The sequence below is a fragment of the Primulina eburnea genome, chromosome 6, assembly GCF_022965805.1.
Source record: "Primulina eburnea isolate SZY01 chromosome 6, ASM2296580v1, whole genome shotgun sequence".
NCBI lineage: Eukaryota > Viridiplantae > Streptophyta > Magnoliopsida > Lamiales > Gesneriaceae > Primulina > Primulina eburnea.
In genome coordinates, this window is record NC_133106.1 from 37,802,524 (window position 1) to 37,827,029 (window position 24,506).

At 35.0% G+C, this 24,506-nt stretch overlaps 1 protein-coding gene across 13 annotated transcripts; it reads left to right on the forward strand.

Moving 5' to 3' along the window:
- Positions 1-3,857: 3,857 nt before the first annotated feature.
- On the forward strand, positions 3,858-24,506 carry LOC140835059 (protein MICRORCHIDIA 6-like). Of its 13 annotated transcripts, none has more exons than XM_073200370.1 (22): positions 3,860-4,123; positions 5,697-5,803; positions 10,835-10,947; positions 11,098-11,409; positions 11,612-11,686; positions 11,790-11,824; positions 12,353-12,431; positions 12,561-12,650; positions 12,718-12,790; positions 17,200-17,278; positions 18,126-18,254; positions 18,364-18,462; positions 18,585-18,683; positions 18,831-18,968; positions 19,143-19,235; positions 19,968-20,019; positions 20,108-20,219; positions 20,531-20,739; positions 20,861-20,973; positions 23,218-23,297; positions 23,453-23,495; positions 24,249-24,506. In XM_073200370.1, exons 4-22 carry the CDS (start codon positions 11,106-11,108, stop codon positions 24,357-24,359), a joined length of 2,013 nt encoding a protein of 670 aa, XP_073056471.1. In that variant the 5' UTR covers positions 3,860-4,123; positions 5,697-5,803; positions 10,835-10,947; positions 11,098-11,105; the 3' UTR covers positions 24,360-24,506. The 13 variants fall into 13 exon arrangements, 12 of the variants coding, with proteins under 12 accessions (XP_073056471.1, XP_073056475.1, XP_073056479.1 ...); XM_073200374.1 differs by having other exon boundaries at positions 5,736-5,803; XM_073200378.1 differs by having other exon boundaries at positions 3,860-4,062.

The following is a 24,506-nucleotide window of genomic DNA, read 5'->3' on the forward strand; positions in this document are numbered from 1 at the left end:
GATAATAACATATTGCTATTAAAATTAAGAAAAAAAATGAACGAACCTCTTTGTTTGTCCAATGCAAACTGAACAGTGATATACCCTATATATGGATAAAAACAACTCAGTATATTATTCATATACGAGAAACTTGTGTGGCATTTTTTATTTTTACATTGGAGAAATGTGCATTTTTTATATTTCAGATGAATGTTTGGTGCAAAAATCCTTTCATGAAGTATAGAAAATCTTCGAAGTAAATGAATTATGACCCAATTTGATACTTAAGCTCGATCAAAGATTAAATTTAAACTACATTCTGATCGAGTTGCTCATGAAAACTTGCATCCAATTCTCAATAAGAATGCAGTATTTCATTTCCATTAACTGACTCGTTATACAACTGTCAAAACTTTGATTGTTGGCCGTTGCACATTGGTAAACATTATCTCAAGCAACGCCAATGGAGGGGACTAATCCCAAAATAATAGTGTCAAACTAGCAGACTTTGAGTTGACCAACGTATCAACGGAATTCCATTAGCACCATGTGCGGGGAAAAATCATTTTAAGAACAAATAGTTCTCTTTTGCATCGATTTCAAATTTGCTAACATAGTTTCTCAGACATCTACCACTCGTTTTTCTTTAAAATATACTATAAATTTGTTTACACCTAAGCATTCGGCCGAAAGCATACATAAATTTATTTTAAGATACTTTTGAACAATTTAAAATAAACCAATCAACTATTATTTGAAAATTCAAAAGAACACATTTAAAACATAAAATCGTAAACGTTAACCAACCCTAAGCTAACATTATTTCAAAAATAAAATTAACTAACATCCTCTCAAAATCACTCAAAAGCATAACTGTCAAAAAATCTTTTTAAAGTAAATTAAATCATAAACATAATTTTTATTTGCGGAAAACTAGCGACGGTTGTCGGGTTGTGTGCAGCTTCAGTCCAGCTAGTTCAACCATCAAGTACTCTATTAACATCAATATCATGCTCACATGCATCGATCACACATAGTGACTCCATTGACTCATCAAAACCATGATAGCAAGTAATACATATATACATTCACAAGAAACAGTGAATTTTTTTTTTAATAAAATAACTCTTCATTAACATAAACTCTGAACATTTTCATCTCATCATATCATATCATATTTTCTTTCATTATATACATATGCATTTCTTCTTTTTATTGAATTCAGATCCTCAATTGTGACTTTCGTATTAGCTGTAGGTTGATGGATCCATCTACGTATTACCACGGTACCGGACGACGGAGGCATCAACGACACTCTCGCCCGTCAACTAATCTTGGCCTTACATATCATCATATCATTTCGATGGAAATACGATCATCGGGTTCTCTCTGGGGCCTTATCCCGTAAACAGGCTCCCTCTGGGGCCTTTTCCCTCACGATATCCCCAATCATATAATCTTATTAGTCACAATCAATTCACCTCCTTCAATTTTTCATATTTCCATGACTTAAAAAAATTCATTAATATATAAATCATTTTTCTTTTAAATCAATCATGCAACATGTCTTTTAGCATTAACGTTTCATAAACATTTGAAATAAATATTTTAACATTTATTACAACATTTAGGACACTACCAGGACGTCTAACATTTTTCAGGTGTAAAATGACTGTTTTGCCCCTGAAACCCTAATTTTCCCAATTTATCCTTAGACCTTAAAACGACAACTCAAATCATTCCGAACTTAACATAGTACCTTAAAATATGTCCATAAATATTTCTTAGACGTAAACTCAAGCTTCTCGACTAATTTCTCAATTCGTATTTAAAACTTAGACGTACACCTCGGTTTTAACCCGAATTGACTCGAAACTTAACCAAACCTTACGAAACTTGAATCATGGCTTATTAACATCTAACTAACCCTTTTTCGTCCCAAACCAAGTCAATTAAAACCCATAGAACATCCTAGGAACCTTCTGAAATTTTCTGCACAAAAGAACCCTAGCCCTAGTTGGTTCGAACTCTAGCTTGCCTCAGCTCCAACCCTTAACCACTATGTCCAGACCTTATTTGACCCTCCTAGGACCATGACCAAACCATAGACAAGCTACTAGAACAACCTCTATAGCCCTTGCACGAGGACGGCCCCCTATGAACGCTTCCTAAGCCTTACGCGCATCTATCTTCCCCTACAGCCCCAGGACTTGCACCAGCCTTCCTCCAAGCCATCTAGAACCCTGATCCAGCCCCATTAGGGCCCCTGGACGTGCCCTAACAGCAGCTAAGAACCATGTCCTTCAAGGAACCCAATTCGAAAACCCTAGCCTTCCTTAGCCCCAATTTGCGTCCATCTTTGTTACTCTCTTTGTCTAGCCTTTAAGCATGCAACTAAGGGTCCTTAAAGATGTTGAAAAACATCTCTTCCCATAGCCCTACCAGGAAGCCCCTTTATGCATCATAAACAAGAGTTTTAAAAGATGAAAACACTAGTTTTGTGCATGTATAGCCACATAAACGAAAATATATAAAATGTATCATGCTTTTCATGCAATCATGTATCAAACATATAATATGATGTGAAAGATGAGTGAAGTAATTAAGACGTGTCTTGGCGTTTATTAAGCACAAAAAACGGCTTGCAATGCGAGGAACATCGGCAGAGAGGAACCTTGATGAGTTTTCTTCAAGTTTCATGTGAAAAGCCTTCAAATTTGCGTGTGTTCATGTGCGTGCTAGTGGAGAAAGAATCCTAGGGCTTTTAGAAAAATGGGCGTGAGTTTTGTGTAGTGGGATTAGGTTTTGTTGGCTTTATTTTTTATATATAACTCATCTTGCAAGCTTATGCCCATTAACCCGGTATAATAGGCTCATTAATTATTATTTAAAATATTTTGCTTAGGAAAGTTTGTGAAAGTATTAGCCGAGTTCTCAAAAAGTCTCTATTTTTAGCGAAAATCGATTACCGATTTAAAACATGACTCGACGTATAGAAACAACTCATTTTCGAAAATTCTTATTTAAAATACACCACACATTAAACAATTAAAAATAACTATTAATAAAATATTTTCTCTCATATGGTCTCCGGTCTCCGTTCCTCGATCGCGTCTCGAATAACCTTTTAAAAACACAGTTTTATGCATTCTAACATAAAACTACGTTTTAAACATGTAAACATGCCTACCATAATCAATTTATGCAATTAAAACAATTTAATTAAAATACATAAGAAATTTAATAACTTACATGCATATAGTTCACGTGAACTTTCAGATTTTCGGGACGTTAAAGTTTCTTGAGTCTTGTTGTCTTTAGATTGCAGATACCGTGAATGTGTACATTGATGTATGATTTTTAGTACTCGAACGTGTATAATAAGTATTAATATTAATGACAAGTATTTTCTCGGATGAAAGTCGATACAAAATTTAAAATACCAGACTGATAAATGATATTCGTGTATACAATATTTCATATGAGATACTAATACATGAATTTTGAGTAACAAAACATGTATAACAAATATTGATATTAACGACATATGTCTCTTTTAAGATAAAAATCGATACAAAACATTAAAGATGTATTACTAATATATGATATGTCAGTATCAACTTCTTAAGATATGATAGATAATATATGATATTTGAGTACACAAATAAATGTACCAAGTGCGATATGATATAGTTTCAATTTTATAATCAAAATTTTATCTTTTATTTTAGATTTAAAATAATTAATACTTAAATATCATATATTAATTTTATATTTTTAATATTTTGTATAGAATTTCATCGAGAAAAAAATACTTGCAAATATTTGTGGTAGATATGTCATAAAAAAATTTGTTCCATTATGTTTTTCAATTTCAGTAGCCAACAAAACAAAAAACATGAATCGCGGTAAACGAAAGGGCATTTTTAATGATATAATAATATAGGGATTTCCCTCTTTCTTTCTTATTTTGTGATCTGTATATTTCCTTTCTTTCTATTTATGCCCAAGGGTTTCGATTCCTCCGAGGCTTAAGCGAACCGTTACCCATCTGACATACGCGCGCGAGGGGTTTAACTGGTAATTGATCCGAAGTTACCAGTGTAAAGTCCAATTCAACGGAGTATTCACTTCCGTCGAGGTATTTTTAGTTATCTGGGTCTTTGTTTCATTGAAAATAATATAATGGATTGATAGTTTCCCACTTTTCAGTCGATGGCTTAACGTTTCCGAGAAAAAAAGTTGAATGAGTCAATTGTATGGTCTCCTTGATTAACCTCGAGCGCTTGATGAAGTTCGATTTCGGCATGATTTAGTCTGTAAATTATGGTTTTATGTGGTAGAAGAGTACCCGTATAACTGGTTCCGTAGTTTATCCCATCTGTATTTTCTTTAAACAAAATGTACGTAAACCCCCCATCACCAATTATTTTTAATATTGATTTTGTTTGCTAATAATTAATATTTTTGAATATTGATCTGGTTTGCTGATAATTAACATTTTATTGTTCTCGAGATAACTATCATTTATCTGATTCAGATTTGTATCATAACTTGATAGAAATCTTATACCTATATGACTCTAACCAGCTCAATTCTCCTTTAATCCAAACTTTGAAATACCGTCGTGCCCGGATATAAATAGACTCTCACTCATATTTAGTGAAAAACTTGCACCATTTTTTGGTAAATATATATTCTATATTTGGTTAGATTTTGTTGAGATTTCGCTAATTATTTCAGTTTATTTTCTTCATACATTTGATTTGTTTCCTTGTAAATTTCGGTGTGTTTTGATGCTTAAAATTTTAGATTTGGATTTGGAATTAGAATTGGATTTGGAAATCCATGGATTTAGGATTTTATCTTGTGTTTGGTTTGAAATTTAAAAATTCTATTTGAATTCATTTCTTGTTTGGAAAAAACAAGATTCGAATGTAAATTTTAAAATTTTACTAAAATAATCTTAATTATTTTTTTACATAAATCAATATTTAAAACATATTATTCACATTATTAAAAAACTGAAAAATTAAAATTAAATCTATCATTATTTCTCTATATCATTTCAGTTATGTATCTGTGTTATACTAACTACATAAACTCTTATATAATTAATTGACTAATCTTAACAAATACAAAATGAATTATTAAAATAAAATAATCAAACATAACATCTAAATATTCAAATTTAAATTATATGAAATAAATTATTTCAAAATTAAATATTCAACGTCATCCTAATTTTATAAAAATAAAAATAAATTATTATCGAATAAGGATTGTTCAATATTCATGACAACTATAAGAATAGATCTCAAGAATCAAATATGCAAAATAAAAAATAAATAAATTTATTATTTAATCCAACCATTACATATAAAGATGGTAGAAGGATAATAATTAAAAAAATTGTTATGGATAATTTTTTTAGGTTTATTCAAATTTAAATCCCATCAAATCTGACCAATTTTGAGAAGATTTGTTTATATATAATGAAATTCATTCAAATCCTGTCAAATCCCTTAAAATCCAATTCCATTTTTAAAATCCAACTAACCAAGCGATTAAAACCAGGATTTATAAATCCAAATCCCCACAAATCCTTGATTCCAAATATAGGGTTAGTTTTTGAAGTGTATATAAAGGCCTTGTAAGCTTGAGTTATTAATCATTTCTATAAAAATAAGAAAAACACATCAATTTAATTTCAGATGGACAATTGGAAAAATACTCTCGCCACTCTTTCGTAGGATAACCTGTTTGCATGTGAAGCGAAGATGGAAGGGTTCAAGGACCAAATATAATGCCTGATGTTAAGGTATAAGCCTCTTTATTTTCATATCTCTTTGACATTTGTATTTAATTACAGTTAGATTGTGTGTAATAGGATTTAAAATGGTGCAGATGCGTTGTGATAATTGAAGCTGGAGTGATACAATAGATTTGGGTTGAGAAACAAACAGTCGCGGAAACCTTTTTAACGGAATGATGAAACTCATTTGAAAATGCTCGACTAGACGAGTAAATAAGCAAAGTGAAAAATTTAGCTACACACCAGAAAATATTACATAGGAATTATAGAGACTGGAAGGTGAATCTCTTTACCCCTAGGAATCTACTATATGATATTTGAAAATCACTGTTTGCATATACACAATATTTACATATCCTGGCTGTCATTTCCATTCACCACTCATGAATTGTATGATAGCATTCTCTACAATCGATACTTCTCACACACGATTAAGCGATTGGACTGTTGGTACAAATGGCTAGTCGATAACTCCGGCAATTTCACGTCCATAACATATCAGTTATGTTCTAATAACTTGATAACTAAACTACCTAAATCCAGATTCTAAGTCAAACCAAACTTGAGCTCAAAATAAGTCATTTTTCGAGATTTGACCAGGCCAAAAAAACTGAGCTCGAGTTAGGTGTTCGACCTTGGTGGGTGAAGGTGGGTGACGATAGTCATATCAAGCCTGCTTGGACTGGGAAAACACCTTCAGGGGAATTTTTTTCTCTTCAACACCGCACAAGGCTATAGTTTTGGTTGGCCTAGTGAGTCTAGAAGTGCCAATAATAGCTTCTTAAACCACTTAAGAACACTCTGAAATTTCTACATGGAGAACCATATGCAGAGCCAAGAACGATGCTCAATAGTCTTGTCAATAACACAACTTAAAACACAATGCTTATTCCCGAAACCCCCAAGGGAATTTTGTCTTTATTAAATAGCTTTCCATGTGCTGTCAAACGAAGAGTGACGGCATGTTTGCGAACGATACAAAAATTCCACACCATTGTAGCCCAAAAAACCCTAGCACACTTCACCCCAAAAGATTGGTGTGCCAGGCTTGCCCTTTCAACCCAGAATAAAGCCAAGGGCCAATAAAGAGGCAACCTGGGATGCAAATACTAAAAAATGGACTATCTCATCCCGTACGCAAAGAAGCTTCTTTCGAGCCGAGCAGGGTAATGGAGGCGGTGGCAACAATGTAAGCGGCATGGAATCCATGAAGAGTAAATAGGAATTAACACCGAGTGAGTAGAAGCTTCAAATGAATGAGTTATCGAGGAACTAAAAGCGTATGAGTAAGATGGTTGAGACTGAGGGTCATGAAGTATGATGAGATGAGGTTTGAAGGGGGGTGGGGCATGCATACCTTATGAAGAAAGCAGTAGACAAGATATTAGTGCAAGAATAGTTAATGTCGGAGAAATTTGAGGAACACTATTGTCATTTTTATGTTATCATTTTTAGATCCGTGTTCTAATTTTTATAAATATTCATCCTAAACATATTGAAAGCATAAAAACAATTTGCGTTTTATCCTAAAGGATGCCTACTCTCGGCCACACCTCGAGGCAAGCATGCACTCGATTTTTAGTTAGTATGTCATTTAAGCACTACATGTTGTAGGTTTGCTTACTTTTCTTTTCAATTCTTCAAAATGATTTGTGAACGAAAATGATTAATCATTTCTTCATGCAACATTCAACTCTCCTTGGTAAAATACTTTAATGCAATCACTGAAAGTCTCGCCCTTTTAAGTCTGTTTCGCTTTGCTCCTTCGTAATTATTTTTGGTTTCGAAGCATGTTGGCACTTGATATCTTCAATAGCTTTAAATTATGGATAGATAATGTAGGATTTAGGAACAATTACATAATGAAGTATCAATCGCTCTACTTCTTAGAAGTTTTGATGACGTGGAAGAGAGAATGATATTTTCTGTTGAACGAATACTGGTTGTAGGTAGATGTGGTATTTTGTGGATGGCTCATCCACTTGCCTTGTAAACTTACTATCATATTACTTTAATAAAATTTAGTTTCTGATAAAAAAAAAAGAATGATATTTAGTTTTGGGCTTCAATGCGCCTGTGTGTCTTTGAAACTTCATGGTCTCATGTTACTTGTGGGCATGTAGTTTGTCTATGATGTGTTTGTGCCTAAAACTTGACAAGCTAGCCCTCTATTGCACCTTTATGCTTGTTACTAGTAAATTTAGGCATTTAATGGATAATACTTCGAAAATCAAAGATGTCTATAACCTACCCAATCCTTGGCTATTTAGATTAGAGGACTTCAAGTCCTTTTTGGGATTTGCAACCTTTTGGGCAAGAGATTTGGACTCGATATTGGGGAACTTTTGTTTTATTCTCTTTTGTCTTGTCTATAAATGGCAAGACTTCTAGGCAAAATGAGCTATCGATCAGGTATATAACAAAAAACTTTTATCTGGTGAACGAAATTTGTTTCGATTTTGTCTTCACTTCATTCCGACCTTTCCAACGACACAAATGACAACCTTTTTACCAAATATTCAATTCAATATTAAAAAACACATAGTATATAATAATTAATAATCTCAACATACAATTAACAATTACATTGGAAACATCACACCCAAATTTTATCAAACAAAATAATTTATCTAAAATATTAAATACAAACATAAAAAAGTGCATATTTGTAATGAAAAAAAAATTCATTAGTTCCCTCAATATTAGAGAATGTAATTTATATTTGAACTATTCAAAAGTTATGGGTTGAACTATTAATATTAAGCAAGGATAACTTAAGATATATTTGGACCATTTCAAAGTAGATGCTGAACTATAAGTAAATTTGGCCCAAAATTCCTGATGGGCAAAAGCCCAGCTTTGCCCACATAGTACATTAGCCCTTAATAGAGAAGCCACTTATTAGTTTCATGCTCCAACTCATGCACAATGATTGTGGCTTTCTCATCGCTCCTAGGTTTTATCAAATAAAATCAAACAATCGTTTGGTGGTCTTGCCTGAAGGAAAAGTAAACCCAAGTTGACGGTGTGCTAAAGTATGTTTATCTGATGACTAAGATGCTTGAACATGTTTTGTACTGATCTACAACAGTGCTGAGCAAAGACCTGGTGCAAGAAAATTAGGGGTGTCAATTCGGATGGATCAGCTGAGTTCGGGTCGGGTTGAAGCATGGGTATTAACAAAAATTTCCCAATCCAAAAACTATAAAACGATCCTACCCGATGAACTCGATCGACTATATGATTTTTTACCATGCAACATTATTATTTTATTCTTTAACAAAATAATTAAATAAAAATTCAAACCACGTATTAGTAATATTTTTAATCTAAACATATAACAACAAACTTCACCCAAGTATGGTAATTATGTTTCATGTGCTTAAATATTTAAATTAAATTTAAAAGTTTAATTTTCTAAATTATTATTTTTCCACAAAAGAAATAATTGTTTAGAAAATTCAAATATTTCACAAAAATAAATATTACACGACGAAATGTGATTGTATCAATATAAATAAAAAATATCTTCAAGCATAACAAAGTAACTTAACCCTAAAATAAAATGTCTAGGATGTTTGCATGGTGAAAAAGATATAAATGGGTTGGGTGGGTTCGGGTTGATGTGCGATCTGATTCTTAATTTGGGTCATCTCGGGTCAACCCGAACGTAATCCAACCCAATTTTTTTTGGATCCTACCCGATTTAACCCTAACATTAAAATCCCTAACGCTAACCTAATATTTTTCGTGTCGACTCGGATCGGGTTAGCGGGTTGGGTTTAGATTTAACACCCCTGAAGAATAATGTCCATCCTCGATCTTAGGTGTTTCAGATGCAGGGCTGGACTTGAGGCGAGGCGTGAGAGGCGCTTAGACCTTGCCTCAGGCTCAATCTGAATAAGTTTTGGATTTGGTGCCTTGCACAACACCATCGTTGGATCATCCAACGGCTATACAATGCACAACACCATACTGTGCACTGTAGAAGATCCTTTCTCCTCTAAATGGAGGCCCAAAATTTTGGAAAAATGTTAGTATTACATGTTAGTTGTTACCTTTTTTGGCTCGACGGCTGCTGCCTACCCTTGCAATAAAGTGAACAAGTTCACCAAACTCTAGATTTCAAAGTATTTTTGCTTCTTCTTATGTTTCTTGTGTTTTTATGTTAGTAATATCTCTAAATAAATCCGACTATTCTTTTCTTTGTTTGTGATAAGGGGATGTCATCTTCTAGTTGCGAACCAATTGCAAAATTTTTGCATTGATTTTTTCCTCCAATCTTTTCATGTTTAATGACTCTAGTATTTCTTTCATTATTAACCAATTGCCATATCTTAGTTCCATGCAATATTCTGTTACTTTCAATCTTAGATTCTCAGGTATACATGCAAAATCTTTTCTTTTCTTTTTATTTTATTTTTTTCTGTTAAAATTTAACGAAAAGTCTGATTTTTTTCATTATTAAGAATATTGATCGTTGAAAATTTAATAAATCTGTTAGTGTGAATAACAGGCTGTTGGATTAGATTAAATATACGGGGTTGGGAAAATGAAACTCAACTTGTAATTATTGTTGTAAATGCTCAAAATTGCATAGAATTTTAATTGGATTTGTGTTATGCTTTTGGTTTCTGTCTTTGTATATTTTTTGGTGCTCAAGTGCAAAATTTTCAGTATTTGTCAAAGAAACCTTCGCAAATCTTGCCCATAAATAAAAGGCCCACTTAAAATTAGATGATTTCTTCAAAGTTCTGTGTTTCGTAGGAAACTGTTAAAGCTATTTTTTAGCCAAAATTCCACAAGTTTAGTTTTAAAAACTCTATGTTGTTTGAGGAAATTAGTGAAAAAAATTGAATATTATTGTTGTAAAGGGCCCAAATTTTGGAGTTTGACAGAGGCCTAAAAATATCAGGTATGGTCCTGTTTGGATGAATGACAAACCCATAAGAGTGTTATTTACCTCCCTTGATGTTTGTTGTACTTGTATGCATTAGATGTATTTCAAATGACTACAAGTTGGTTTGTTCAAACCAGTGAGTGTATGGTTGTCCAACGAGTGATGGGAGTTTTTTTCCCACTCTGACAAAGATGACAGGAAAGTTGTCGGTGCATTCCATGGGCGGGGAAAAGTTTATCCAAAGTTTACTGTACAATAGTTTCAAAAAGTTTACTATGTCACAGTTTTTTTATTCTCTGAAAATTCAGTTTCTCCTCGTGCAATGTTGGATATTTTAAAGTAAACTTGCAATCATTTTTTTAGTATGATAACTCACTGACATGTTTCATTTCCTTTCCAGTCTCTGAAATGAGCTCTACCGGTGTCAATTTAAGTAGCCTCCATGGTGTTGGAGAGGTAGATCAGAAAACTGTTAAGTTGGAGCAAAATTTGGTTAAAATATCTTTGCAGTCACAAGAGAATAGCAGGTTGGGTGCTTTAAATACTGAACATGGTGGCTCACATATCTCGAATAAAGGGCAGTCTTCAATTGACGATTCAACGCTATGCTCCACATCATCAATAACTCCAGCACCCATTAGTAGGCAGTTTTGGAATGCTGGAAACTATGACGAGACGCTTAATTCCAAGTCCACCAAGCCCACCTGTGGAGGTGTTATGCTCTCAGAGATCTGATGTTTCTCCTTTTTGTGATAAATGATCTTTGACATTCTAATTTTGAACTTAGACACAAACCATTACCTTGCTTTATCAGCTTTTAAATTTTGAATGTGGTTCCAGCAATTTCTTATCCTTGCCACCATTAATTTTTTTTCAACTAATGGTAATCTGACATTGTGCTCTTTGGTTTTCAGCTGGAACAGGCTATCTTCGTATTCACCCCAAGTTTCTTCACTCAAATGCCACTTCACATAAATGGGTGTTTGGTGGTATGCACTACTTATGTTGTTTCCCTGTTGACTTGAAGATATCTTATTGGATATGGCTGCAAGTATATTTTTCTTATTCCTTTTTCGACTTCAATTTTCACAGCTATAGCAGAACTGGTTGATAATGCTGTGGATGAGGTGATATTCCATTAAAGTTTATCACTTCTCTTCCTTCTTTTTACATGTTTGCCTCGTAGGAGTGGGTGATGTAAAGATAAACCTTGAAGCTTTGTTGTCATATTTATCTCATTGCACTCTTAGTCTCTTACTAGCTTCAAGGTTTGACATTTGAAACTTTGGTTTATTCTTAATAATCTGTTTAGTTCTGATGAGGTTATATTGTTCCCTGCCATGGTGACATATGGATTTTATTCGAATTAAAATTGCCTTGGTGTGGAATCTCCTTTATTTAGCAAAGTGAGGATGGCAAATATCTGAAGGTTACAATGATTAACATTTGCTGTCCCTGTATTCAGTCATTTAGTGGTAAAAATCAAATTGACTTAGCATTGACGGGGGTTGTGTATTGAGTTTGATTTCCGGATAGGATAGGATATCTTTGAGGGATTCAGGTTGCAAGTTCACTGCAAGTTCTGCCATCATGTTTGAATGAGTGCTAATGCTAAAGCTGGTTTGGTATTCATGTTTTGTCTCATCGATTGGTAGGTACACAATGGGGCCACCTTTGTCGTAATAGATAAAACCTCAAATCCAAGGGATGGGACACCAGCCTTACTCATTCAAGGTACTTATTTTTCGCTTTCATCAAATAACATGATATAAATCTTAGTCAATTGGTTATGCTTCTAATTAACATTCTGTGATCGATAACTTAAAGTCACATAATTGTAAACCGTGATGATTTTTCTATTAGACAATGGTGGTGGAATGGGCCCAGAAGCAATGCGCCGATGCATTAGTTTCGGTTTTTCAGATAAGAACTCAAAAACCACTATTGGACAGTGTAAGCGTAAAAATATCGTTTATTAACCATATGGCTCCTGGAGAGAAGTTGACTTCTAGCCTTTCAGATGGAAACGGGTTTAAGACCAGTTCAATGAGACTTGGTGCTGATGTTGTTGTCTTCAGTCGCTGCAAGGACAGGTTGTTCTTTTTCTGGTTTTTCGGTTAGTGGTATTTATGATACATATCTATTTATTTGTTCTCTCAATTAGTTTGCATTGTGTGTAATGTTCTATGGAGATGTACTTGAGGTATTCGTATATGGTATTTATGATACATATCTATTTATTTGTGAGTTCTCAGTTAATTTGCATTCTGTGTAATGTTCTATTGAGACGTAGTCATGTAATTGAGGTATTCATACATGCTTGAAATCCTTCTGATTGCTTCGTATATGTGAAAATAATGGATTAAGTACCTAGATTTAGGGTATGAATTCTTTGAAAAACTGATGAATTGTGCTTGTGCGGGTGAACGAGCTACAGAACTATGGAACTGTCCTTGTTGGAGGCATCAACTGGGGGGAACCTTCGATCCTCATGTCAATTTACCATTTGATTGTCTTGTTCTCAGATGTGAGGTGGTTGTTGGAATGGAGTGAGTTGTGTTATTTATTCTGATGTATTGGGGATGTTCTTGAAAATCGAGAAATAAATAAGGGGTTGATCGTAGTTATTAAAAGCACAAGGTGTGATTCTAGGCTCAAGACACGAGAAGGATCAGCCTGAGTCTAGTCATACCGAGGACAACTCTTCAACGTGCCACAGGCATAAAGTACGCATTTTGGTGTGCTTTGGAGGCCAAAAGTGCAATTTAAGCAAGTCCTCTTAAGTGAAATGATTGTATATTTCAGGTGGAATCTAATTTTAAATTGTAGTTTTGCTTCATTTTACTATTTTATAGTTACTTGTAAATTAAATATTATTTACTACGTGAATTTTCTTGCTAAATCTAAATTTTATAAATACTAGTTCTTGGAGTGCTTCACTTTGATAAGTCACATGCTTCGACTTGCGCCTTGAATCTAGGCTCTAGCGCACTTATTGAATAAGAGAAGAAACAGAGCATTGATAGAGAAAATAGAACTGAACGATGGAAGAGTGGTTACGGATAGAAGCCATATTGAACATGAAATTCTGAAATTCTACGGGGAATTGTTCAAGAAGACAGTGAGTGATGGGGGGAATTTTGAGGAGGAAGGCAGTGGTTTCCAAGGGATAGATTGGAATCCTATACAGAGGATAGACGCCGATGAGTTGGAAAAACCGTATGAGGAGGAAGAGATTAAAAAAGTGGTGTTCGATTGTGATGGTACCAAAGCTCCGGGACCGGATGGGTTCACAATGGCCTTCTTCCAGAAAAATTGGGATACGGTGAGGGAAGATTTGTTAAAGGTGTTTGTTGAATTTTTTCAAGATGGGATTGTTAATGGTATTACGAATGAGACTTACTTATGCCTTATCCCGAAGAAAAATGATGCGCGACGAATAAACGACTTCAGACCAATCAGTTTGACTACGAGTTTGTACAAGATTTTGGCTAAGGTATTGACTTCTAGACTGAAGAAGGTCATGTGTGATACCATTGCGGAAAATCAGTCTGCTTTTATTAAAGGAAGACAGATATTGGATTGTTGTCTCATTGCGAATGAAACTGTTGAGGAATATCGACGGAAAAAAAGAAGGGATGGGTCCTCAAAATTGACTTGGAGAAAGCTTATGACAATGTCGACTACAAATTTTTGGACTTCGTGCTGCTTAAAAAAGGATTCGGAGACAGATGTAGGAGATGGATAAGAGGTTGTGTTTCTAACGTGACTTTCTCTATTTTTATCAATGAAAACCGTGTGGGAAAATCAAGGGAGAGAGAGGCTTACGACAAGGGGTTCCATTATTACCATTCTTGTTCAATATTGTAGTCGATGTGTTGGGGAGGATGATGGACAAGGCAAGGGTAATTAAAGTGGTCAGGGGACTCACAGCTGGGAAAGACGAAGTCGAGATATCGCATTTACAGTATGCGGATGACACCCTGTTCTTTGCAAAATCAAGAGAGGATGTCAAGGCAATAGTGGACTTAATTCAGTTGTTTGGAAGCATTTCAGGGCTGAAAATAAATTTTGAAAAAAGTGTGGTGTTGGGATTAAACTGTTTGGAAGAGGAAGTAGATGATATGGCATTTATTTGTGGGTGCAAAAAAGAATCGTGGCCAATTAAATATCTTGGCTACCATTGGGAGGAAACCCCACAAAGCTGGAATTTTGGGAACAGGTTCTTTCGAAAATGTATAACAAATTAGCAAGCTGGAAAAAATCTTTCCTTTCGAGGGGGGGAAGACTCACGTGGATAAAATCTGTGCTCTGTGCGATGCCATCGTATTTCATGTCATTGTTCAAGGTGCCGACTAGGGTGGCAAATAAAATGGAAAAAATGATGAGGGACTTCTTGTGGGATGGAGTTGACGGGGAGAACCATTGCCATGTGATAGGATGGAAGCAAGTATGCAAACCTAAAGACAAAGGAGGGTTGGGAATGAGGAACGTGTGTCTCAGGAACAAGGCACTTGTTGGTAAGTGGTGGTGGAGAGGGTTTGTGGAAAGTGAGTCATTGTGGAAATAATTGATTAGGAGTATCTATGGGAGTCAGGATAACGGGTGAGATTTGGGTTTGGCGGAGAACGGACATTCAGAAGTCCTTGGAAGTGTATATCTCGATCTTACCAGGCTTTCCATCAACAAGTTAGGGGGTGCTCAAGGAAGGTAATATCATTCGTTTCTGGGAGAATGTTTGGGAGGGAGAGTCGTCTTTTAAATCTCGTTTTCCAGCTTTGTTTCGTATCTCCATTTCTGTCAACAAACCCATTATTCATTTTGCAGAAACCGTCATTTCTGCGGGTAGCTCCCCTTGCGTTTGGGATGTGAGATTTAGAAGAGATCTAAATGAGGGTGAGATACTTGAATTCACTAATCTGTTAAGAGTTTTAGAGGGTGTCAAGTTACAGGGGGTATTCAAGATTCTAGAGTGTGGTTGGGTGACGTTTCGGGGATCTTTTCTGTCAAATCCTTCTACGATTCATTCTTTCCAACATCTAATTTTCCATTATTCATTTCTTACAAAAATATTTGGAAAGTTCCTGTCCCACATAAGATAAAGATTTTCTCGTGGATCGTGGCCTTGGGAAAGTTGCCGACATGCGACTTCGTGCAAAGAAGATGGAAGAACTGTGTTTTACAACCACAGTGGTGTTGCCTATGTCGAAATCATGAGGAGAGTCAAGATCATATACTTTTACATTGCTCCTTCGCGGGAGGTATTTGGCTCAAAGTATTAACAGAGCTAGGATTTCAATGGGCTGTACCCAGGCAAGCCACTGACCTACTTCATGCCAACTCGTGGTACCCGTTCGATGGAAGATTCAGAGAGTTTTGGTTTATCATCATCCATGGCACATTTTGGACCATTTAGTTGGAAAGAAATAGAAGGATTTTTGAAGATGTATACGAGTCAAATGATCAAGTGTGGGAGAGAATAAAATTAAGGGTCGCCACTTGGACTGTCAACTTGTTTCAGATTAAGCATTTAAGTGTGTCAGACATATTTAGGGATTGGAAGTTCGTATGGTCTTGAGTATTGTATTTTGTTCTAATTAAGCAGTTCCCTAAAATAGTCTCTTTGTAACGCTGTTGCGGATTACTCATCCGCACATATGTTGTAACCAATTCCTAATCTAATAAATTAGTTTCTTATCAAAAAAAAACTTTTACATTTGAGAAGTATTGATGATTTCTAATCTCTAGGTATAGCATGGGTTTGTTTTATGTTACATTACAGGATCTCAAGTCTTCTTTAAAAATGGCGTATTAGCTTTACTTAATTTAATAATGTAGTTTCATAATGCAATTTTTTCGGAGTGCTCATAAACCTTCATAAATATCTTGTCTACCTCTCCTCCATCTATTGTCAGTCTTTGGTCAGTTAATATGATTAATTATTAATAAAGAATAAATATTAAATTTTACACTAGGTAAAAATATTTTTGTTATGTATTGATTTACCGAGTTTTCTTCACCTATCAATACTCGTGTTTTCTGTCGTCAGACTCATTATAAATGGTTCTCTTTCTTGAAAAAAACAAAAACAAAAATCTGCTAATACTTATGTAAATATCTGCTGCAGAACATTGAATTCGTAATCTTGTCTCTCAGCATGGTTACAATATTTATGCGCTCATTTTACTGACAACAATCACTTATCCTTTTTGCTAATTTGGGTTGTTACAAATGCTAATGTTTTGTTGCACATCTTCTACAGAAAATTTCCTTGATCTGTCAAAATAAGATTATATTATGGTACTTTGTTATCCCCCCGCCCCCCTCTTTCCAATTCTTATATGCAAATAATCTATTAAGTATTCCTAATTTTGAATCACAATCTTGATTCATTCTTAACTTCAACGATTAGTTTGATCAATTTTAATACTAAATTTATATTTCTTTCCTAAATCCTGATTTGACCTTATTTATGTGTATAACCTTCCTTATTTGTGACCAGGAATTCGACACAAAGTGTTGGTCTTCTATCATATACATTTTTAATGCACACACGGCATGACAGAATAGTGGTTCCCATGGTAAGGTTTTGCCCTGGTCTAATTTTGTTGACGGATTGTTTTAGTTCTCAGTGTTGGTTCTTTTTAGTTACAACTGGCAGTAAAACTGGTGAATAGAAAATTGAATATATTTTTCTCTCTATATCTGTTTTTTATTTTTAAAATTTTCCTTTATAAGCAAATTTTCTTCTGCATTCTTCTGAAAACATCTCACGTGCATGACTACCTGTTTGTTGGTTGAAACGTTTGTCTGGGTACAAGTCCTTTAATCTGTAATGACGAAAAAGAAAGTCCAGGCCTTTACCTTGTCCCCTCCACCACCCCTTTTTTTCATTTTAGCATTCTTGAGAAGTTGATATGATTGGTAATGATTATGCTGCATAATGTGTTGTCCTGTAATTGTTGGAAAAATGGAGACAAAAAAGAACTGGAAATTAGTTTAGTTATAGATTTAACGGGGGCCGTTATACAGTGTCTGGAAAAATCAAGGAAAAGGTTCTTGAGAAAGTTTAGGCATACAGATTTTCACAATAGCAACTCCTGAAACAAAAACTTTAGAAGATCACAACCGTCTAAAGTATTCCAAAAGTTCGTAGCCAGCTCAGCTTCATGCTTATTTTTGAAAATTTCTTCAGATGCTAAAATCATTCGTTTTGTTGTGAAATCATAGTAGGTGTATCCTTTATATTAAGTTGATAAAGTATTGCTGAATCTTGTGGTTTTATTCTTCTCGTTTCCTCAGTAATCAATATTAACATTACTGTTCACATTGAGGAGTGTTGTTCTTTTTTGTTTCTTTTTTTTTCAAAGATAGTAATTCATGCTGGATATGCCTGAAAGGTCTCACCATCTATTTACATTTGTGTAGGTTGATTATCAGTTTGACACCCAAAAAGGCACGTGGAATTCATTACACAACGAACAACATCATGAGAATAATCTTTCCATTTTGTTGCAGTGGTCTCCATTTTCCACGGAAGCTGAACTTCTGAAGCAAGTACGCTTAGCTTTTGGGGGGCTAGTGTCTCTTTCTCTCTCTCTCTCAAAAGTTATATTTTCCTCTCATAACCATGATTTGGGATCTTCTATTTTTCTCTGTTGAACAGTGTGAGGTTGTTGGTCTTCATGGCACCAGGATAATAATCTACAATTTATGGAATGATGATCAAGGAAAAATGGAGCTCAATTTTGAGTCTGATCCAGAGGTTCATATTTACTCTCAAATCAATTATAATATATTGTGCTTTAGTCAATTGGATTTTTTTTTCCCTCTCCATGAATGGTCATATTTTGTAAGTTTAATGTTGACCGTGTTTGATGCTATCAGGACATTTGCATATCTGTGAAGGAAACCAACGCAAAAATGCATTATCGGATGACATTAAGTGAACATCATCTTGCTAATCGTCTTCGCTGTTCACTTCGGGTATGTTTGGGTGTTGTGAAATATTTTACTCTTTGTAACGTCTTGATAACATAGCTAAACCTATTTAATACTTTGTTATTTTACTCTTTGTAATGTGTTGATAGCATGGCATAACCTATTTAATGTTTTGTTTTCTCACCCCTGCAGGCATATTTATCGATCTTATACCTGAGAATTCCGCAGAACTTCTTCATATTATTGCGTGGACGAGTTGTCATTTATCACAGCATTGCCAATGATCTCAAATTTCCTGAGTTCATATTGTATAAGCCACAAAATGTGGAGGTTGGGAAAGCTTTCATTGTACTCATTAGCACAGACAAAATTATCACTGTGTGTTAATACCCATATGCATTAATGCAGTTCATCGAAACAACTGGCCACAACCTTTCTAATTGTTGTTGAACGTTTATGTTATTAAACTTGATGAGACTACAATTCTTCGTTTTATGACTGCAGGGTCAGGTTGTTACGACAGTTGGGTTTTTAAAGGAAGCTCCAAATGTGAACATTCACGGCTTCAATGTTTACCACAAGAATAGATTGATATTGGTAAATATATTTCCACTATTTACTTTTTTACATTTTGTTCTTTGCCAGTTGTATAATACACCATGGAATATTCCTGGTCTGTCTTGTGAAAAGAAATTTTTCGGAGAATAAACTGTATTTGTTTTAGTGGAGAATGACTGATCGGTCAATATTTTGTCATGTGACACATGTATTTGGGTCGCTAATTTTGTGTTTATAATTCTGCGCACTAGTCATCTTAACATCCACTAAGTAGGCTATGGTGAAAGCAGAGGAATATTAAATTCCAGGGATGATGTTTTCTGATGAAATCATGAAATGAACGCATGTTAGCTTACAGACTTGACGTTATGTATTTGTGTTGATGCTTTTGTTACTATTTTTTGAAGATGTTGATGAATCTGCCTCTTGAATGACTTGAGAAATCTTCTATTGTCCAATTCTGTTTGATTGAGAATGAACTCTCGCCTTGTGTTCATGTGCACTATCTAGAAGATAAAGACCATATGGCAAGTATATAATATGAATTATGATGACATTGATGCTTATCTTATTTTTCTTGCATGCGTCTCCCAAGACATTTCATGACTTTTCCTTCCCCTCAAACACACAAAAGATGAAAAAGATTTATTAGTAAGAAAAATGAACCAGACACATGCCAAACAATGAAGATATAATGATATTCTCTGAGGTGCTCACAGTTTACAACTGCATGCACCTTACATACGCATCTCATATTGTTTTCTTTTGCAGCCGTTTTGGCATGTAGTAAGCTATTCTTGCAGCAGAGGCAGAGGTGTTGTGGGTAAGTGTTTTGTATCCTGTTACTTCTTGCCATATTTGACCTTATTGTGCCAGGTTTCTGTCACCTGATTTGCTATAGGGTATGGCAGGTGTTTTGGAAGCGAATTTTATCGAGCCAACTCACAGTAAACAAGAATTTGAGAGAACTCCAGTTTTCCAAAAGCTTGAAACCCGCTTGAAAGATATGACTCAGGAATATTGGTAAGTGATTTGCTTGAGGAAACTTGGAGGAGGAGTTGTTTTATTTGATAGTATTGGCTTTCGACTTATCTTCATCACCTAGAACAAAACGAGTTGAGAAGTACATGAACATCTGCTACGTTTTCACAAATAATGTGTTCTGTAAGAAAAAAGAACTAGTTATCCTGTTTGTCTCTGTTGTCAATACTATGTGATGTCATTTACAGTGGTTGTATCTGCATCTTGAAGAATTCAAGATTTGGTCTTTAATGTTGCTTATGGGAGAAAGATGAGATTCATTTGGGCTTATGAATATTCTTGAAGTTTGACAGGGATCATCATTGTGGACTTATTGGTTACCAACCTAAGAAACAACTCCGTCCAGAAATTGCACGGTTTTCTTCTGATTCTACACAAGGTCGTGGCACATATGAACCTATTTTGTTGGGTAAAGATTCCTTGGTGGATGCTGGAGCAAAATTATCTGTAGCTGCTGGACATGAAGTGAATGCCTCTTTGAATCGCATGGCACCAAATCGTGGTATCTTTCATCTAAACTCAAAAAAGATTTAGAATGCTCAATCTTGAAGGGAGAGGCAAAAAACTCCGAAGATTGTCATTCTTGTACCTAACTTGAAGATGTCTTGCATTTGATCGCACAGGAGTGGCTCTGAAAAGGAAAGAGAATGATCACGTGGTTGAATCTGAAAGGGAAAAAAAGATGGCTGTGAAAGGGCCCAGAACAGCTTCTGCTGTTCATGGTCAAGGTGTACAGGTATGCGCTCGTGTTGAATATTTTTGTCATTTAGTGGATTTTATTGTGCCATTCCTAATTATTTCAGAAATTCAATAAAATACTCTCATTTTAGTAGAATTCTGAAACATGGTACTACTTACAAGTTACACCCACCATCACACGTGTTCCTACACACATCCTCTGAAAGTCATAACCAATGTCAAAGTTGTAATCCCAATTTACTTGGCACGTGCAGTTCAAAAGGGAATATGCAGTGAAAACGTATACCGTAGGTTGACAATGTGAAAAGTCTTCCCATCATAATTTTCTTTGTTCATACTGGGAATATGAATTTGATCCACACTCTTGTATCTGCTTTGAGATTTTATGACAAAGGTGCCTTGATTTTGACTGAATATTCTCATCAATCACATGGCAATCATGTATTACACTTTGTATGGTTTATAACACAATTTTTTGCACGAGGTTTGATGACTCTTTCCTTGAACTTTTGACGTCTCTGATGCGCTTTTACATTGGATTTTGTTATGGTCTCAGGTTTGAATCATGTTATGGGACGATCAATGTATTTTGGATAGGGTTTCGAGGCTTGTTTTCAGAAAACCTCGCAATCTCACATTCACTATTTGATTTTAGAATTCTGGATATCCTTATTCTTTGTAACAATAGCCATTTAAATACAAGGAAGACAATTAATTTCTCTAGCAAGAAATCTGCGGTAATTCCCCTGTCCATAGCTAGAATGCATGATATATTAAAAAAAGGAAACTAAATAAAATCTTTCTAATTAATTCCTTATTTCAGAATCTTCAACACTTCATCCTTGATTTCACTAGTTTGTTCTTAATTCTTGCCCGTTACATCTGTCTCCCCTTGGAAAACATGCTTGTCCTCAAGCACGAAAATGGGATATTCCATGATCTTCCAAATTGTTGCCACTCTCTTGCTATTCTGAAAAATTCGCCACCACTTCAAGAACAATTTTTGTAGAAGTATCTCAAGGATTAAGCGCAAATTCTCAAGTTCTTCCCACTTTAACTTTGGTCGATCTCGTTCCCATTTGAGGAACTAGTGTTTGCCGTCACACTCAAAGTGGAAAGAGGCCAATCCTTGTCTTTATCCGGCCTGTGTTGGTGTCGAAAAAACTTTTCACGTTGACTAAGATATATCATCAGGTCTGATTGGCTATTGTACTGGGGAAAATCTTATTCCTAGCCAACATCAGATTGGCAAGATGCTGATTGGCTCGTTTTGAGAGAACCTCGTGATCTCACATTCACCATTTGATTTTAGAATTCTGGATATTCTTATTCCTTGCCAACATCAGCCATTTATATACGAGGAAGACAGATAATTTCCCTAGAAAGAAATCTTCTGTATTTCTCATATCTATGACTAGAATGCATACAATATTAAAAAAGTTAACTAAATAAAATTCTTCTAATTAATTCCTTATTTCTGAATCTTCCACTACATCATCATTGATTTCAGCGGATTGTCCTTAATTCTTACCCGTTGCAGATTTCTGTCTCTGTTCTTTTAAAATTTCACCTGATGCTAAAGGCTTTTTATTTTTTTCTGGTACAAGGCATAGTAGATTCAAAAACTTGAGGTTTCATGAAGTTTGAGTTATTTGCTGGTTTCCATGTTTATTTAACATATTTTAAAATCCGTCGAACACATAACTGCAGCATACTCTGGCGAAAGGCTGATTGTGGTGGAAATCAATCTTTAAATTTTATGTGAAAATTTATCGATTGTAACTTATTGCCATCACTAATCTTATTGGTTAATTATTTACTTAATTGAAACTTTAACATCATGTCTAACCTGGTTGTGTAGTCAGAGAGCTATGCCGGAGACCATATAGGGTTGAGTCCAGTCAATGAAAATCACAACCCCTTGTGACTGTGCTCTACCATCCTTTTCGAAAATTCAATGAAATTCCGCTTACACAAGTCAAGTCCCTCTGTTTTTTTTTTCAATAAAATATATTACCTTTAGTTTGTTGGGCATGATTCTCTCATGTGACTCAACTTTGAAGCTTCTGTAACTATGGATTTGTCTGTTCATCGTGCCGTCAAATTGATCTATCTCATAACTATTGTCTTGAATCAAACATTAGCTTAATGAGATATGCCCTGGTGTGTTGGGTTGATGAAAGCTTCAAGTATGTTGGCCTGTTTTACCTTATTCATCTGTCACTCTTCATATTTTTCCATGAGGAAATCTCTGGCCAACTTTTATCTCCTTTTTTTGTAGCATTCTGTTGCTCCTACAAACATTTTGGAACCCCAGGAGGCTGTTAGCACAATTCAAGAAAATCAAAAGCTTCATGCTCAGTAAGTCTAAATGTTTGAATGAAATACTTAGGAATGACCTCACTGGTCTTAAGACCTAGAGGTAAAGTGAAGCAACCAAAATCTACTGGGAATAATAGATCGACATACGATTTACACTCTTAATCCTAATTCTTGTCTTTCTTTTAAAATAACAGATGTGAAGAATATAAGAAGACCGAGGACGAACTCAATTTCACGGTATGCCGAATCACTGTGTGCGCTATGCTTTAACCGTTCATTGCCGGCCTTTTTTTGTGGGTATTGGGTGCATGTTCAATTTCATTCGAGCCCTATATTTAATTCTAGGAATCCCCATTGCACATCCATTTCTTAAATTGGCTAACTAGTATTTATAGGGAGTTAGGTATGAAGAAGGTAGGGTCGTATACATCTACCGTAGTGTGTGTGTGTAATTAAGTTAAAAAACAGCATTAGTATATTTAAGCATAATTAACGCAGTAATATGGGACATAAAGTCCAAAATTACACAATTCACACGAAACGTGCGGTATATGAAAATAGCGAAACCATGGAGCGGAGACTCCTACATGCAAAAACACTGCCCTTAAACTATCAAATGATTAAGCAAATGGTAGGATCAGGAATATTCGATGATGCCTTTGTGGGCATTGCCCACAACCATTCACATTTTGTCATGTGTCAATAGTTTTTTTTGTTTTAATCCAAACCATGAGTTGAAAGTGGGATTGTCCTCATGTCTATCTATCTACTGATTCAGGGCAGTGTCCTTACTGCCAGCATTGAACCGATCGGTCGTCTGCTTTGCTCTTTAACTTCTCAACATCGTTGGTCCTTATTTTTCTTTTTCGCTTTGCTCTTTAACTTCTCAACATCGTTGGTCCTTATTTTTCTTTTTCATAATTATAATATCATATTGTGTTTTGTTTCGTTCCTGGTGAAAATTAAAATCTTTTGTGCATGCGGATGCAGGTAACACGACTTAGGGCAGAGATCCAGGAAGCAAACAGGGAGTATGCCCGGTTGCTTCTTGAATCAAAATTTTTGGACAGGGTTAAAAGGGAAAATAGTCGTCGAACATAGACCGACCTCTTTTTTCAGAAATTTTTTCTTCCTATTTTTTTCAATCTTTTGTATTAACTTCTTAAATTTTGTTTGCATCATTTCTTGGTCATTAACTGCTTCAATTTTCAAAATATGCATAAATGTCGAAAGTTTTCTCGTCACTCA

Excerpts from the sequence above, each read along its gene's own strand:
- LOC140835059 (XM_073200370.1), top strand. The coding sequence starts at position 11,106 with ATGAGCTCTACCGGTGTCAATTTAAGTAGCCTCCATGGTGTTGGAGAG. Across the intron at positions 11,410-11,611 it reads CACCAAGCCCACCTGTGGAG|CTGGAACAGGCTATCTTCGT; the intron begins GTGTTATGCTCT and ends TTTGGTTTTCAG. Across the intron at positions 20,220-20,530 it reads GATATGACTCAGGAATATTG|GGATCATCATTGTGGACTTA; the intron begins GTAAGTGATTTG and ends GAAGTTTGACAG.